Raw genomic sequence first — 19397 nt, forward strand, 5'->3', positions numbered from 1 at the left:
TCAGTGCAGTTTGTGGAAAGTTTTGGAGTTTTTAAAGTGATTAAGTTTGTTTAGAGTAAAGTGAAATCAAGTGCGGTTGAACTTTTTCTTACAAAAATCAGAAGGCAGCAGTAGCGGAAGGAAAATTCTTAAAAGAATTCTTTGGTAAGTAAATTTTTTACAATACTAGCATCAAGCACTATAACTGCAACGCAAGCGTTACATTCACGTAACCTTTGCGTACAATCTGTGTTTTGCGATTCTAATGGTATAAATTTTCATAATTTTATAGATGTTGGACCTTTTTATATATTGCTTCCTTATATAATGTAATATATTTCGTTTACAAACAAAAAAATATATTCTTCCATCAATGTAAAGTACGTATAAATGTAAAGAAACTTTGCCCTTTGCTAATTTGCAAACGATCCAATTTTCCAAGCCTTCTTCTAGAGTAAAATCATTCTGATTTTACTTTATCTTATATATCTTTAGTAATCTCCCTCATTTGTAATCGATCTTGGCCTTTAAACAAATTATATCAAATGATAATGAAATTTTTAGTACAGATTCGACATGTTTTTATTTTGTTCATGTTTTCAACAATTTGAGGTTAGGAAGCATGAAGAATTTTGAAGATTTGACAATTGGTGAAATGGCTGCCATTTAATTTGCTAAAATTTTCCCTTGTTTGATACATTTTAGGTGCGATAAAGTTTCTACAGGCTCCAAGAAATTGTAAAATAATTTTCAATGCTCTCAAAAATTATTTCATTATTTTTGAGGATTGAGGACATGTGATACTTATAAAATTATCGATTTCATTAGTGTTGTGTTCCCCCTGCTTTTTCCCTGCAATAACATAGATTTTGTCTTAAAATGTTAGGAAATGATAGCGAACATGCTGATGGACGTCCCCGAATTCTTATTTTGTGGGGTAATTAAAAAAATTAATTTTTCTAAATTTGGTTAATATGTGTGTGTGTGTATTTTGAGGTTAAGTGTTACAATTTTCCCCAGCTTTACTTCCAAATCACACAAAATGTTTTGCCGAAAACTTCAGACAAGCAAAACAAACATTCTTTTCAAGAAGCAAAAAATACAAAACTCTTCCAAAATTTTAAGCATTTCAACATTATTGCTTGAATTAAAAATAACAATAAGTGTATCAAAAAAAATAATTTAAACACATTGCTAACAAAATTTGCAGAATTCAACTCATCACTAATTTCTCTCTAAGTTTATTTCTAAGTTTTATTTAAATTAGAAATTTTAATTTTGATGATATTTTTGTAGTTTAAAAAAATACTATGCACACTTTAAAACAAAATTTTTCATTCAGAAATTGATTTTTTTCAAGTATTGTTATTTTGAATTGAAGCAATAATTGTTGGGTAACTGTTTCATTCAAAAAAAAATTTTCTTTGTTGTGAATGAATTTATTCAAGGGAGACTTATATCTTGCAGGCTAATTTCCGAGCCAGTTTTGAGGAATTTACTGTGGAAAAAATAAACAACATTTTTAATACGGGACTTTTTTTATTCTATTGCAGATTTATAGTATCTCGCACATGATTTTTTAAAATCTCAATGTTGACTTCCAAGACCTGGAGATTTTTCTGTTTTAAAGTTGATCTAATTTTTTTGTTTGTGCGCGTTCGCTTTCTACCCTGGTTTTCCGGTTTCGAACGATTTGATTTCATTCAATCCAAATGTTTGGTAAAACAGTTCTACTAACATCTTATACGTAGTAAAAATATACGTCTTTTTCCAGAAAGATACGTTGATGGCGAGGCGGTTTTGAGCTTTACCAAAGCCGATTTTCAAAGTCTGCAAATCAAAATGGGTCCGGTAATGAAGTTATGCAAACTTCAAAAAGAGAAATCTGTAACAGGGGTAAGTTTTTTATGAAATTTATAGGCCAGAGTTGAAGTTATTTTATTTTCAAGAATTATGTGAATAATCGAAAAATGTTTGTTATAATTTTTTCCAGAAGTATATCGTAACTCAAAACCCGGAGTCTGATGATCGAATGGACACTTCAGAATACGACTTATCAATACAAATGGACGCATTAGAATATGAGGCTTTAATGCTTAATGCAACATCAACTTTTATTGATTCGACACAGTTTTCGGTAAATATCACCACAAAGTATTTCGCAGTTGTTGATTTTAGTCTTAGTTTTAAAACATGGTGTTTTCACAGAACTATGGTAACGTTTGATTAACGCTGGAGAACAACCCGCAAGGATTTATAGTCTTATACGCAATAGAGAATGGCCCATTCAAGGAACAGACAAGAAATATGATAGTGCGAATACTGGTAGCAGCTCTTATTGCACGTTATAGTACCTGCTAGGTTATTCAATTAAAACTAATTTTATCTCTGATAGAGGGTCAAGCAAATTCTTTTCGAGTCAAAAAACAAATTTTCGGATTGCATAACATTTTCTTCTTTTTATTTTAGTTATCCCATCGATGAAGCTAAGTGGAATTTAGCTAAAGCAACTGTTGCTGAATTTCCATTTTTGAAAAGCAATTTTGTAGAATCTGGATGCGTAAGTTATTATCACGAATATATAATGTATGAATATGTAATGTAAGTTATGTATTCCTTTCTTGTCATTTTACCTATTTACTTTTTTGTTGTCAGGATCCTTACTTTGACAGGCAGACTAGGAAAGGATTTCTAGAAACACGCTTCTGAGATGCTCGAAAGAAGATACCCGAACCTGAAAAAACACCGCAAAACTAAAAAGGGGAAGCTGTGTCCCAAGTCAACCGAAAAGTACTCGGATATGGAAATTCTGAGTGAAGAAAATTTAAACTGCAAAGTGAGAAGCTATTTTTAGTTCAAACATGTTGAAAGATTCGTTTTATTTACTTTATATTCTCTATTTCAGGTATATTTAATGGAATACAAGATGCTAAATAATGTAGAAAAAGAGAACATTATCATGTTACTCAAACAAACTTTTAAGAATAGGAGAGAGTGGTTTTTAAAGAAGTCGCCGGCTATCACAGAAATTCACGACAAGTACCCTAGACTTTTTGATTATAACGGTGAAATGGTAAGTTTATAATAAATATGTATGAGAAACTCACTTCAGTTTTTCATATTATAACAAGGATCACAATATTTCAGCAACTAAACTTAAGGACAAACAGGGGATTTTTGTGAAGAAAGGGGAAATTTTCTTTTTTAAAAAAAGAGTAACGCAATGGAACGTTAAATTTTCAACACTTAAAGTTTAACTTTCATCAAGAAACGGGATTAAGGAACTTTGAATCAGCTGCCACTGAACTTTCAGACTACGATAAGTTCCATATAATTTAATAATAATTTTAATTAATAATTTTTAATAATATTACAAATTATTGTAATTGTAAATTATAATTAATTAGGTAATAATTAATTTAATAATTTCTATATAAATCTCATTGTATAACTTATAAAATGATTTAAAGCATTGTTTTAGAAATAAATATTTCACATTTGAAATTTTTTATGTGATTATTTTAAAACTGAATAGATTTATTTGAAATAAGACGAGAAATAAGCAACCAATAGGCGTCTGCGTTACGGGCATGCACGTCTCTCCGAAAGTGTCTCATTTTTGAATGAGCAATTAGTAAATTTTGACTAAACAATTGGTAGATTTTGACTGACCAATTAGTAGTTTCGCCACCGTCCGCCATTGCGACCAATGGCGCGCCACGTCCACAGTTTGACTAATTGAATTGGTTAAACGAAAATGACCAATTCTATTAGTTACTTTTGACTACTTGTCAGTTTCTGAGGTCTGGCTTCTACAATTAGTCCAAATTTACGGATAATTAGTTAAATTTAACTAATTCAGATTTAGCGAGAAGGAAGCCTCGACTTCTAAACTGAGATAATATATTTTTAAATTAGCCTTCAGGTGCTAATGTTACGGTAGAAGGGATGCATCTCTGTTGCATTTACGCAAGGCCGGAGAGGTAAAGTGCATTTGAGTCTAATTTTGGAAACGCGAGTAAAAGGTCCGAAAGAGAGAAACACCTAGAACGATAGAGAGAGAGAGAGAGAAATCTCAGAAAGAATCTATGGCAGTATTTCCTCTTTGGGAGTTTCTAGATTTATTGAAGGCACCACGTTTCTTTCTCACACTATTCATGTTTGAGAGCGAGTGAGAGGACTTAAAGTTTGCGCTTTACGATCTCTTCTATGTAACCCAACATTTCGTGATGTTCACATAGAAGAATATTGTTTTGCCTCCTTCCAGGCCACCCCATGCAACTCCCAAATTACACAAAAATATTGCTTATAAGATATTTACTTTTATAGCCACTACAATTTAGTTTGACATTATATACAAAATAATGGTACATAGCCGCCTCCGAAAACTTGAAACATAACTCTATTCTCGTATTATTGAATATTTTTCATTATTACTTTTTTAAGATTTTTCGAATAGGTTCTTCTACCCATTAATTAAAAAACAGTTCTGCAAGCGTTATAACATAATATATTTTTAGGTTGAATGTGTCTTGTATAATACGATAATTACGACAATTTTTGCGAAATATTTCCTGGAAGATCGTGTTTATTGCAGAAAAGTTCATAATCAACCATTTAAGTGTTAATTTTTTGTTTCCGTTTTCCTAATTGTTGTAGATATCAAGGAACATAAAATTTTGTATCAGGAGGGATGCTTGGCATGTTACAATGGTTCGACCATGGATAGGATGCCTATCTGTTGTTCTTCTGACTTCCGCAATCGTTTACTTGTATCTTATGATAAATGGTATGATCAAAGGTTTGATTTTAATTGAATTTTTATGATTGCAATATCTCTTAATAATATAATAATCTTATACTCAATATTTTCAATTTAAACACACTACTCACATATTTGTTTATTTCAGTTCCCACTGCCATAGATTCTACTAAATATTTTAAAATTTCGGGATTCAAAGATAAAACTAAAACAAAATCACTTCCTACCTTCGAATCGAGTTTTAATACAACTTATGTGAGAGAGGTATTAGTTTTTAAATCAAATTGTTCAATTTTTATCATATCACATGATGTTAACAAAATTACATTTTTTAGAAATGTGAACCAGTACACGTTGCGATGGTATGCGCCGGATTTAATTCCACCTTTAGTCTGGTGACGGCTGTGAAGTCGATTCTATTTTATCGCACTACGCCGCTGCATTTTCATTTGGTTGTAGACGAAATTTCTATGAGGTCATTGGTGATGTTGTTTCAGACATGGGATTTACCAAATGGTTGGTATGTTATGTTATATAAATGATCATCTATATGTCTCAAGCATGAAGAAAATGAAGTGTACTTACTACTGCTAGCATTTTTTAGCAGTTTCCAAAAATATTCAGATAACCAGCTTTCCGCTTTAACTTTTTATGTTAAACTTTCATGTATCATATTAGAAATTTCGTGAGATCAAAATTGATCATAAGTTAATCAATTTTTGACCAAATCCATTTCAAATAAAAAAGGAAGTCCATGCTAAAGTTTTTGCTACGGTCGCTGAAGAAAGCAAAAGGGCATTTCTTGTTATTTTTGACAATGTTTTTAGGTTTCCTTAACATTTTTAAACTGAATGAAGTTAATTATCTTGAATTACTAAGCTGATAAGACTTATAATTTCATCTTTTTTTTCTCTGGAGAATAAAATACATATGTCTCATCCAATTTCTTTTGAAAAAATAACATATTTGAACAATGACGCATTTGAACAAAAATGTATAATCTGCATGTTTCGAATCATTACAATAGTACATTTTGTAACAAGCGTGAAATGTAGACAGTTCTCGATGAGTGTGAAGTTTGTAGCACAAGCGGAAGCGAACAGAAGACAATCCGAATATTATTCGATGAATAGCTAAATTCCTAACCGATTTTCATGTTTTATTTTATTTATTTTTGCATCCATTTTGTATTTTTAATCTGGACTCGCACATCGATAAACGGAATAGAACTTTATAACATTACAGCGGTTAGATAGCAGCCTGCAATAATCCTTTACAGCTTTACTAGAAATGTTAGACTCGCTTTCCAGCATGGATGAGGTTAAAGGGAAAAAATCAAGCCTTTTTTTAAATAACTCAAAAAAAGACCCCATTTCGTAAAAAGTAAAAAATATGTTTAAATTTGAAGAAAAAGAACGGGGAAATAATTTTTTAAAATAAATTTTTGTATCGTAAAAATAATCAAAGAACGTTTCTGAACCACTTAATAAAAAAACTTAAATAAAAAACTTTAAGGCTTAAGTTATAATTAATTTGATACTGGTGCCCGTAGTAAAATATCCCAAATCTAAGCTCTTGTATATTGAAAACCCGTCGTACTTTATCTGAAACAATTGTGGCAGTTCCCTTTTAAGGTCGCGATATTTCTCCTTTTCCTTCTTCTTGGCTATAGTGATGTTGTAGTGGGCTAGAACCGAAAATTCGATCTTTTAAATTTCTGTATAAGTTTCCGTGCATTTACTTGTTGAGGAAAAGTTCACATATATTTTTGGCCTCTGTTTTCTTCACGTGCGTTTTATGGAAGCGAGGCATCAAGATGGAGTAGTGCGCTTTCTTCACTTCCGATGCTAAGATCAGGGCCAAGGGTCTCAACGTCTGCTCCGGGGCTCTCTAAAGAAATGCTTCTTTGTCACTCATTTCGTGATTCATGACCATGATCAGGAGAAAAAATACGACGATGTGAGCTGTGTCCAGGATAATTCGATTATATAGACATTGGAATTGATATGTAAGCTCTTTTTCATATGTATAATCTTACGTTTGGCGATGTGTAGAGTAGAGTACAATCGGGAAGGCAAGCTTGTTACTCACAGCTACTTTTTCTAGAGCCAATATGTCGAACGACTGAATTGGTTATAGGAGAAGCTTGTATTTCTCAGCTACGCCTAGATATAGGTAGGTTTTCTCTCTCGTTTTGGATACGGAGCTCACCCTATTAGCACGGACTATTGCATCAATATTGCATCCATATTTCCTGCAACGTCCGCAATATTGCACGAAATATTGATGCAACATGTATGCAATATGATCATGGCGTCTTTTTGAAATATTCGGACGCTCGATTTGATTATCGTAGTACGCAAAACGATAGGTAGGTGTCGCTACTCGTCAAGGTCGAATACAGTGGCGCGGTAGAAATCTGCAGTGCCGGCCCCTTTACAGGTTGTACGTCATCGTGCTGCCTTATCGACTGAGCAGAGTGCAGGGATCACTGTTCTGCGAAATTTAATAGATGGCGCTAACTACCATCTGTTAAGAATAACCAGTACCCTCCAGCGACTGTACGTTAGCGTTAGTTCACTAGCGTGGAGCGCAGATGGAGCTGGTAGTCTCTACAGCAAATTTTAATATGGCAAGCATAGGAAAAATTATGTAGAAATTAACTTAATTGATATTATTCGTAAGGACAATCGGTGTTCAAATAATTTTCGATCCCAGAAAAAAACTGAACTTATAATTATACCAAATATTATTATTACATTCCAAACTTGTCTATTAAAATTATATAATGTATTTTTGCAAAAATAAATTTGAAAACCCCATGAGAGTAACTAATAATATATTTTCTATTATATATAATTGCATAAAGATAGTGCAAAACTGATTACATAATTTTAGATTTATATTTTAATTTTTTGCAAATTTATTTTTCGCTAAAATACTTCATATAATTTTGATATACAAGTTTGGAATTTATTAATAAAATTTGGTATAATTATAAGTTTAATTTTGTTTGTGGAGTTAAAAAATAATTTCAAACTGATTTTCATTACGAATAATATCAATTTAACTAATTTCTAACTAATTAATTTTCACTATGCAAAATCTATTCCTTTGCCTGTGCTTCATTGGGGTGAAGAATTTACTGAATGAAAAGGAAATAAAAACAACGGCAGTGTACTAATAATCCAGGAGATATTAACACTTCTGTATGCGCTAAAGTTGCTACGCAGTAAAAGTCCCCTGATTATTAATATCAAGGTTACTTTTTTTTAATTTGGTGCAATAAATTTTTTGAACAATTACATTTTGCAGGATTTTTGTACACAAGTTATAGCACCGACCTTGTACAATGTGCACAAAGACATACAAGTTTTGTTTCTCTATGAACTTTCGGAAAATAATTATACCAAACTTTTATCATACTAAGTAATTTAGTTGTTGAAAAAATTGTTTCCAAAATTGTTGCATCAAATTTCGAAAAAGTGACCTTGATATCCATAATCAGGGGAATGTTGTGTAGTTTTCAAGGTACTGTCACTGCGTCGCACTTTCAGTATATACAGAAGTCTTACTGGACACTTAATTATAATTAAAATAATATTTAAATGTAAAGAATTAAATGAATAAAGTATCGATTTTATTTATTTTTCTATACTCCTACGGAAGAATAAGAAAGCATAGAAGATATCCTTTAGTGTAACATAAAATGATCGGCATTTTTTATTAAAATACAGCAGTCTCGCATTCATTTTTTATATTTCTATGAAAGAATTAAAAATATATATATATATATCTTTTCACTTTGACATAAAAATTGCCATATTCTTTATTAAACTACAGTGCAAGTTCCATAATTTCAACCGCCGCACAGTGGGGGGAATAGAGATTTTACTGTTTATCATTCACTACAGCCTACAATTCTTGACCAATTTCGATGTTTTTAATTTTGAAAGAGCTCAGAATTAAATTCTGCAGAACGTATTTCGGCGCAATTTTCCAAATTTACTTTGTGAATTTATTATTTAAACAAATAAAACGTTAAAATTGGACATTTTAAGAATATTATTTTTTTTTCTCAAAGGAAAGGACCTAAAAGAAGTGGCCATCCATCTGAATTATTGCAGATATACTTAAGGAATATGAACATTAGGTTTAAGATGTAGTTGAATTTTTAAAAAGAATTTATATAAACAATTATTTCCATATGGTGCTCAACCACAATAAAAAATGCATCTTGATTAAAAATGCCTAAATATCTCGTAGAAGTATTATCAAGGATACAAAATAACCATAATTTAACAATTGTTATTATTATAAATATTCTAACAAACAAATTGTAATATTTAATTTTAATTTATTCAAAGTATAGTTTTTCTCATCTGCCAACTTTCCAATTAATTCAAAATTATTATAAATATCTGTAGGAAAATAAAAATGTTGATATTTATATTGTTAATAACAATATTATCAAAAAATTCAACAATTTAGCGTTTCCCATCGGGAAAAAGTATTTTTTCTGATCAGTCATGTTGCAGTTTTCTAAGTTCTTATAATTCATCAAGAAAATGTGGCGATAACTCTTTATTGTTGTTATTATTAATAATATTTTCAATAAATAATCATCTGTAGCATGTTTACGTTTGAAAAAGCGGTTTTTTCGTAATGATTATTTTAATGCATCTCAATAGTAGTGCCTAATTAATTAACTTTCTTAGTAATTCTGAATCGAAATTATTATTTAATATAATTATAATTAAGAATATAATTAGGCACTACTAGCGAGATGCATCACAATAATCATTACGAAAAAAACGCGTATGCAGGCGCAAGCTTGCTACAGATGACAATGGACAGCTTGCTACAGTTGTCAATGGACAATCATTGTCGCCCCTGTGAAGTTAGCTGTAGCGGGCAGCTTGACTCAGGAAATTAAAATGATTTCAGATTCAGCTTTTAAAATAGGGCAATTTCAAACCGTCAAAAATGGAATATTTTCCGTTTTAAGTTTTCAAAAGTAGATCATTGAAAATTGAGAGGAAGGAAAATTATATTACTTCTAAGTAAAAGCATTGAAAAATGAATAATTTAAAAGTGGAAACTTTTAAATATACTCAAACCCTTTAAATTTCTATTACTTTAAGTAAATTTCATCGTTCAGATATGAACAAATTAAAAATTTTTTAATGATACTTTCCGAAAATGACCCATTTGAATTTTTACTCGCAATGTAAACATTATGTTAGGGCAAAATTAAAAATTGATAGTTTACTATGAAAACTCGTAATTCAGAAATTGAAATTGAAAATTGTTTTTGGGGCATCATGGAGTGTTTCGCATTAGAGTTGAACATAATGATGATCGCGCAAGTGGTTAGGTGAACGCAAGAGTAAAAAAACAGAGTTAAGAATTAAACATAATCAACTTTAATATGGCTTCACTGCACGGAGAGACACAAGTGTTTCAGTACAGGATCTTGCGTCGAGTGCTAGGAAAATCGTCGAGTCAAGCGCACGATTGCCATTCTGCAAAGACTCTTAAGAGTGGGGACCAGAAAATCAGCACGTACACCCAGAATTTATATGGTGATACGGAAATTTGGAACATCCGCCCGATTCCTTTCAAGATGAAATGAAATTTTTCTTCTGATACGGGCATTCTAGAACACCGCCCGATTCGATATATCCATAGGTGTAAAGAGATCGAGTAGATGATAGTGAAAACCGGCTCTGAGATTGACGGAATTAAATTAAGGATGGTAAGATAAAATGAGGGTCTGAATGGGTCTGGAGAGGTTTATGTAAGATTTTCTTTTGCGCGAGGGAGGAGACAGAGCTTCACAATCGGTCTCTCTAACTCGTTAGTAGGTGTTCGGACCGTAACGGCATGAACTAGGCCATCCTCTCCCGGATGTACCTCGGTAACTCTGCATAAAGGCCATTTGGTAAGTGGAATCATCTCATCAGATTCTTTTAAAGCGGCCAGATCTCCTACCTGAACAGACTGTTGACGCTGACGCTACTTAGGTAATGTTTGAAGCGAACGAAGCTATTCTGAAGACCATCTGTGCTAGAAATCTTCCTGCATTTTCTGGACCATTTTCCACCTTTCATTCCCAGGAACATTTTCTTGAATAAGCGATGGTTCAGGGACAGCGGTGAGTGGTCCTCCAATGAGCCAATGTCCTGGATTAAGCGCAGATAAATCACTTGGATCATCAGTGATTGCTTGTAGTGGTCTTGCATTAAGGCACGCCTCGATGTGTGACAATACCGTTGCGATCTCCTCAAAATTTGGAGACGAAGTTCCAATAACTCTTTTGAGATGATGCTTGGTAGATTTGACGGCGGCCTCCCAGAATCCACCAAAATGTGGAGCCGATGGAGGAACGAAGAGCCAAGTGGTTTGGTCCATGGCCAGAGCATCAGCGATGTCCTGCGAAGTGCGTGACGCTTCCGCGAAGAGTGCCTTCAGCTCAGTATCGGCTTCGACGAAATTCGTTCCCTGGTCACTTGTAAGAGTGGAACAAATACCTCGTCGTGAGGCAAAGCGTCGATGGGCGGCTAGAAAAGATAGAGAAGTATAATCAGACACTGTCTCCAGATGTACAGCACGAGTAGACGTGCAAACAAAAACCGCAATATAGCCTTTATACGATCTTTTCCCACGTCCAGGGGCTGCTCGTTTTCTTATTGGACCAGCAAAATCCACGCCACTGTGAAGAAAAGCCCGGGCGCGCTGCACGCGATTTGAAGAGAGGTTTCCCATGAGCTGCGTGGCAGTGACGGCACGATGACGAATACATACCACACATCGCAGAATGCGAGCCTTAACAACCTGACGCCCACGAAGAATCCAAAATTGACGTCTCAAGGTGGCTAGTCTGAGTTGGGTACCCCCATTAATCGTACGCTGGTGGCACCTGTCAACGACCAGATCTGTGAACGGAGACGTCGATGGCAAGATATATGGATGGCTCTTATCAGGATCCAAAACGGAATGTTTAAGACGGCCACCAACTCTCAGCAGCTGCTGAGCATCTAGGAAAGGGTTAATCTTGATGAGTGGGTCACATTTTGACAGCTTCTGGATTTTTTTTTATTCAAAATATTGGAAATAGTAGAAAAGAAATGGGCCCGCTGAAAGCTTCGAACCCAATGCATTCGGGCATGGTCGAGATCAGCTGGTGTGAGAACTCGAGGATGCGCATAAGGACCTGAGCGATCCATGATTCTGCATCTTCTCAAGTAATTGATGTATCGAATGCACCATGCCGTCACTCGAGTTAATCTTCCTAAAGAAGATGCACAATGAGCAAAGCGATCCCACATATCAGGATGCGAAACTGTCGTCTGGTGTATGACAATACGTCGTTCCAGATCAGTATCGGCGTCAAGATTTGGATCAAAGGTGCACCAAGGAAGACTGGTCTCTAAAAGCCGATCCGGACCAGTCCGCCAGAGCGAATGAGACACAAGCTTCTTGGCAGAGAGGCCTAAAGTAGCGCAATCCGCGGGATTCTCAATCCCAGGTATGTGATGCCAATAAGCCTCTGGAAGTGATGTCTGAATATATGATACGCGATTAGCCTTGATGCGCAGCTTTAGAAACGTCAGAAAAACCGTGAAGTTCGACCAATCGAAGACCATTGGAATGGCCCAGCCAGCGAGGAATCCTGATAGTATCTAGATGCCGAAGATTCTCAAATAGGCGAATCCATCGTTGGAAGATTTCTTCTGAAAGTGGATCGTCCCATCCAATTTTGGTAAGTCAGAGATTCTGCATAAGAATCTTAAAGACTATGATGTCTGGTGATATTAATCCGAGAGGGTCAAACAATTTCGATATGTCCGATAAGACTCTTCTTATGGTATAAGGTGCTGTAGGGGTAGCTATGTTTGTTGGAAACGACAGTTCATCTTCTGCTGGCTGCCACGTTAATCCTAGAGTGTGAAACTCACCTCCGTTGTGCCACGAGCGAGACTAAGGTTTGGCCTTCCAATCTTCAGGTACTGATTTCACGAGTGCCATCTCGTTGGAAGCCCACTTGCGTAAAGGAAATTCACCCGATTGCAACAGATTGATAAGTTCCTGTTGCAATGTTAAGAAAGATTTCACGTCATCCGCGCCTGCTAAAACATCGCCAATATAGATATGGTGGAGGATAGAGGCAGTCTGTGGCCAGCGATATCCTTCGTCCGTGTCAAGTTGCTGGATGGCGCGTAAGGCTAAATAAGGCGATGAGGATAGTCCAAATGTAACGGTGGTCATCCGATACTCACGGATTGGCTCATTTGTGGGGTCGAACCTCCACAAAATGCGTTGGCAGTCTTGGTCGTCAGGATGAATCTTAATTTGAAGAAACATCTTTTCTATGTCAGCTGAAAAAGCCACGGCAAACTTTCGCCATCGAAGTAAGATGTCAGAGAGCTCCGAATGCAATTTCGGTCCAGTATGTTAGTAGCTGTTGAGAGGCGAGGTTGGATGTACTAATTCCATGTGACCTAGAGAAAGATCGTCAGGCATGAAGTTAGCGTAGGCAGCACGAAGATCCGGATTCTTGAGTAGTCGACGTTCCAACTTGAGAAAAAGTAATTCAGCTTGAGTTCTGCAGTCTCCTAGTTCACTGACAGGTCTCTTGAGCGGCAGGCGAACAGCCTAGCGTCCATAAGAATCACGAACATGCGTGGTCTGATATTGTTGTTCACATAACTGATCTGGGGCAGTCAGTAATGCCGATGCAGGTAGCGCTACCTCCTATTGTTCCCAGAAACGTTGAAGTTGAATAGATAATGCGTCCTCCATTGCACATGACATGCTGATAACTGGTTTGGATATAACCGTTTGACCCACATTCTCATCGATTATCACTTTACTCGTTGGGCCTGTAGGTCGGCCTGTAAGAATCCAACCCATTTTTGTGTCCTGTGCAACCACTCTGTTGTCTGGCCGAGACATTAAACCTGGCTATATGATGAGAGCATAGATTTCAGCTCCAAGTAATAGATGGATAGCTGATTTCGCACTAAGTTTCGGATCAGCAAGATCGACTTCATTTAATTCAGACCAAGGTTGAGGGACGACTCCATGTGACGGTGTGTAATTGCTAAGTCGAGGTATAACCAGAGCCTCTGTATGTAGAGTGAAGTGGGAAGGCAATCGCGATATGATGAGAATATTAACTATACCTGTTGATACTTCAGACTTAGAAGCTCCAACGCCGGAGATGTGAAGAGATGCGAACCGGCGAGGTGATCGAAGATGCTGTGTGAGAATTTCTGAAATAAAATTGTCCTCCGAACATGGATCTATCATACAACGTGCCTGTGCATAGCGTCCATCCTTGCTCTTAACAACAAGTGCTGTTGCGAGAAGGCTTGGACCAAATGAACTAGAGGTTACATGAGAATTTACTAGTTGTCATGCTGGGTTTTTACCGTTTCTCGAATTCTTGAGCCTGGAACATCCTTGAGGAGAAATCGGTTTGAGATCAGTTCCTGGTGATGTTTCTGGGTCATGAATGAAGTTATGATGGCGACCATGACAGGCACGACACACTTTATAAGAGAGACAATATTCAACTTTATGTGGTGCAAAACAGTTATCACATAAGCCTCTCAAACGGACAAATTCCTGATGCTGAGCAAGAGATTTAACCTTCAATCCCTCGCAGAACGCCAAGTAATGATTCTTATGATAGAGGCTGCAGCTGACATTAGGTGAGGGTTTTCTGTCTGTCTTTTTTGAAGCATTATGTGCCTTGACGGTAGAATTTGTTTTGTGATATTTTGAAGAACTCTTTGAAGATGATGACCTTGTTGTAGTTTGTGGACAAGCTGAATGGCCCATGGACTCAAGTGCCTTGATTCGGGTCGTGAGAAATATCTTGAGCTGATCAAACGTCTGAGGTTCCACTTCTCCTACGATAGAGGTTTCCCAGTCCCGACGGGAATGCTGATCAAGTCGTTGAACAGTAATGTAGGTCAACCAATCATCCCATGTTTCAACGGGGCGTTTAAGTGCAGTTAAGGCAACGATGGCTTTTGGTATGTTTCCGTTAGTAAATCCCATGCTCGAGTGAAGTTCTCGGCAATAGTGGGGATATTGCTGAGCAGATGAGCAGGTTCTCCAGATAAGCCTGTTTTTAAATAATGCAATCTTGCAACATTTGTTGTTTTCGGGTTTGCCACGACAATTGCATTAAATAAATGACGGTAATTCGGCCAATCCAAATAATTGCCCGAAAATTTTGGAAGTTCGATCTTCGGTAGATCAGGACCATGGCCGTGACTCGCTTGTTGACCAGGGTCTACTTGATTATCACTAGAAGCTGGTCCTCGATCATAGACCTCCATTTTGTCCAGAAATTTACCCAACTCGATTAAATAGAGTTTCTCCGTTACATTAAAAATGTCTTTAGAGAAGTACGGCAACTTCTCATCCTCCTTTGTATATAAGGAAAGTACCCCTTGATGCTTCTCCTGAAATTGATCCCATTTTTTATCTAGATTCTGCATGCGAGCCTTGCATGCTCCGCGTGTAAGATTAGCAGCACCTAATTTTTCAAAATTCATATAAGCCTGTGAAATGACTCACAGATATCGCTGTCGAAGAGTGCTGACAACTTTCTGATGTTCACTAGAGAAGACTACCTGAATAATTTGATAGACCCCACTGTAATATAGAATGCGGGTAGTTGAACCAAAGTATGAATTCCTTAGAATCGATAGAAGCGATGTTTTCTTTCCTTCCATATGTAGATCCAAAGAAACAAGACAGACGATTACTTCCTTTTACTCGCAGGTGATGAAGAAATGTGTGGGAGGATGACAGTGACTCGCTACTAGGATCCACGTGCGTTAGAAATTTGTTGCATTGATAGATCTGTCACGTGTTTGCAGGTTTAACCATCCGTTTCATATTTGGTAGTTTCGAGCATGTGTAACACAAAAGATGTGTTTATGATGTGTCTCGATGAACTGCTTACAGTTTGTATACACGTTATCAACGCATACTAGCTCACACCGATAGGTACTGGAATGTACGGTTCACGTTAATTCCTTTGACGAACCTAAATTTAGACACCTTTATCGAGCGAAAATTTGATAGTTATAATTATAAGCTCGATTACGAGTTGCTCAAATATAGAAACTTATATTTTGCAACGTCAGAATGCGATTGTGTTCGATGGGTGATGCACTGTGCTTTTTATTCCAGGCGCATTCACTCGTTACACTTAAATTTTCACTTGAATTTGCACTTGTATTTCCACTTGAATTTGCACTTGTTTCACACCGAATGCGCGGAAAGTTTTTGCAAAAACTTGATAAGATCGTTTTTTAGCGTTTTCATGCCGGTTTTTTTTAGCATAAATATCCGGCTCGAAGCACAAGAGTAAAAAAACAGATTTAAAAATTAAAGATAATCAACTTTAATTTAACTTCACTACACGGAGAGACACAAGTGTTTCAGTACAGGATCTCGAGTCGAGTGCTAGGAAAATCGTCGAGAAAATCAGCACGGACACCCAGAATTTATATGAAACCATCTGGGAGATTAATAATAATAATTCCGTCGATCTCAGAGCCGGTTTTCACTATCATCTACTCGGTCTCATTACACTTATGGATATATCAAATCGGGCGGTCTTCTAGAATGAGCGTAGCAGAAGTAACGTTTTGTTTTATATTGAAACGAATCGGGCAGATGTTCCGAATTTCCTAATCACCACATAAATTCTGGGTGTACGTGCTGATTTTCTGGCCCACACTATTAAGAGTCTTTGCAGAAGGGCAATCGGGCGCTTGACTCGACGATTTTCCTAGCACTCGACGCGAGATCCTGTACTAAAACACGGGTATCTCTCCTTGTAGTGAAGCCAAATTAAAGTTCATTATGTTTAATTTTTAAATCTGTTTTTTTTACTCTTGTTTTCACCTAACCACTTGCGCGATCATCATTATGTTCGATTCTATTCCGAAACATTTAGAAATTATTTTCTTCATTTTTCATTTTTTTGAATGTATTGTCTTTCCGTTTAATACCTACGATTTTTAAGAATTTAAAGAAGCAAAAAGTTTTTTACGTTCATAATTCAAACAAAAATATTTAGAATATTTAAATCTAAAATCATTACATTTTAAATTGATTAAAATTAAAGTAAAAAAAGTATGAATAATTATTTGCAAAATTATTCAGTTAAAAATCACTATCAAGGCATTTAATATAAAGTTTGTCAACCTTAAAATATTTTGAAATGAAATAGCAGGATATTAGTTTTCAATTGATATTGAGATCGTTGGCTTTCTAAAAATATAATGGACAATCTAAATAATCTGTTATTTATAAACGATGAAATTTATTGAAAGTAATAGAAACTAATTCTTCGCGACCTTTGTTTCCATAATTTAATTGTAAAGGTTTTGGCTAACATTTTGAAATTTTGTCTTTGAATTTTGGAAGATTCATTTCGGAATGAAATTATTGAATTTCAAACGATTTGAATTAGAAACCTCACAGCAATAGAATATACGGGGATATCCCATTTGATCACATTTATCTCCCAGGTTGTCGCAAGGATCTCCCAGGAGTAACCCGTCTGATATCCCGCAAAGTGGAAATTTGGATATCCCAGGGATAACCCCAGGATATCCAGAGTATCCCTGGAACGTTTCCGGGTTACTAAAATGTCTCAAGTAGGATATAAATTATTTTTTTAAATCCTACTTTATATAAATTGATTTTTTGTAAGTTTTCAATGTTTAATTTTTTACAAATTTAAAATATTGAAAATTAAATAATTTAGGGTTGTAAGGTGAACAAAGTTTTCAATAACAAATTATCCAATGTTTATATTTTCTTCTTTCAAATTTATAAGCCCGTTTATTAATAAAATGTTAAAACAAGAAATTTCGATGAACAGGGACCAGATATTTTTTGGACGGCCATGACCTACTCGTACTTTAACTTTTTAGTCGAGATTTTTTTCTCGATATTTTAATTTTTAAGTTAGCCATGAGGTCTATTCGTTAGCGATCAAACGCGTTAAACTTAGAGTAGATGGTTCGAAACGCGTCACAGCGTTTTCGATTTTTAAAAGCGTTATAATATCATTAAAAGCATACGACTATATTATATGTAATGTATTGTAATTTAATGTAATTGATTAAGAGAAATTGTGTAAGGATGTGATTAGTAAGTGGATGACCTTCCACAGAATCTGGTTGTGGCAAGAAGATTTTTTTTGGCTGACGCACGAAATTTTACATGACTGGGATGTAGAGTAGACTTTGTTTTCTTTGATTGAAACTGTAACTAACAGTTCGAATCATTTTACTGAAATGATAGGTATGGCGAATTAAATTGTAATAAATTTATATTAATAATTGATATTTTTATATCAAATGTTACCTTATTTCATTTCACATGACTAAATGTTAAATTTTAATAAACTACCGTTATGTTCTCCATTTACCGAACTAAGTTATGTAAAATTTAAGAAATAAATATTCTTCGCGTGCGTTGTAATTACATTACATATCAAATGGATTTAGATTATATTTCACCCTCACAGCAATAGGATATACCAGGTAAACCCTAGTATATCCCTGGGACGTTTGCGGGGTATTTAAATGTCGTAAGTAGGATATAGAAAATTAATTCATATTGTACTTGGGACACTTGAATATCCCAGAAGCGTCCCAGGGATATCCTGGGGAATCCAAATTTCCACCTTGCGGGATATCCGACGGGTTATCCCTGGGATATCCTGGGGACAACCTGGAAGATAAATGGAATCAAATGGTATATCCTATTGCTGTGAGGGAATTATAGCATTTGAAATTCTTTTATGAATATCGAGCTGACATACTGGGAGACAACCAAAATATTTTTGGATATATATTTACGAAAATAAGAACAAGTGCTATATTTTATATTATTGATCCACATTTTTAATAGAAAACTGCTTGAGCGAATAAAAACTGTTTGAAAAACAACATAAAGCTTTTAACTGAATTTGCTACTGAAAATCCTTCAATAATATGTTTAAATTAGAAAATACGATTTTAAAAATATTTGTAGAAAAAAAATTGTGTAAATCAACTTTATTTGTTTATACAATTAAAAAATCGTGAATAATTTCTTTCTATACATTATGCAGTCAGGAAAATAATTGTATTCTATTTCATTTCATTTTTTAAAGTTATACAAAAAATCTGCTTAAACAAATAGAGATTTGTTAAACATTAGAACAAATGTATCAAAAATATGTAATTATTCAACGAAAAGTAACATAGGATTGTAATTTTTTTTAAATCGACCTCTTTGGCTCGGTTATTATAAATTTTGTGAATAAACAATAATTAATTGTTTAAATAATTACATTTTCTTAAATTTACTACTCGATACCATTACCAACTATTATATTTCAATTAGAAAATAACAGTATTTTTTACATTTGTCGGCAAAAAATAATTGTTTAAATGATTTTAATTTATTTAAACAATTAAACATTGTTTAAAAAGCCATTATAAATATTATACTTGTCCATTAGTAATTATTCGTATGAGAAAGATGACTGAAAGTGCTAAAAATGGAAAATAATACACAAATATGTAGTTTTTTGTTTGTTTGAGTGATATTTAATGGGGGGGGG

At 34.8% G+C, this 19397-nt stretch overlaps 1 protein-coding gene across 1 annotated transcript in view; it reads left to right on the top strand.

The window, feature by feature from the left end:
• Positions 1–2689: 2689 nt before the first annotated feature.
• The window catches only part of LOC117173543 (LARGE xylosyl- and glucuronyltransferase 2-like), a 418028-nt gene continuing 401320 nt past the window's right edge, over positions 2690–19397 (top strand). The window contains exons 1-5 of the mRNA XM_033362182.1: positions 2690–2815; positions 2885–3052; positions 4639–4780; positions 4890–5005; positions 5077–5257. Coding sequence (XP_033218073.1) covers positions 2690–2815; positions 2885–3052; positions 4639–4780; positions 4890–5005; positions 5077–5257 — 733 coding nt within the window. The remainder of the gene's footprint in view (positions 2816–2884; positions 3053–4638; positions 4781–4889; positions 5006–5076; positions 5258–19397) is intronic.

The sequence above is a fragment of the Belonocnema kinseyi genome, chromosome 5 (assembly GCF_010883055.1).
Source record: "Belonocnema kinseyi isolate 2016_QV_RU_SX_M_011 chromosome 5, B_treatae_v1, whole genome shotgun sequence".
NCBI lineage: Eukaryota > Metazoa > Arthropoda > Insecta > Hymenoptera > Cynipidae > Belonocnema > Belonocnema kinseyi.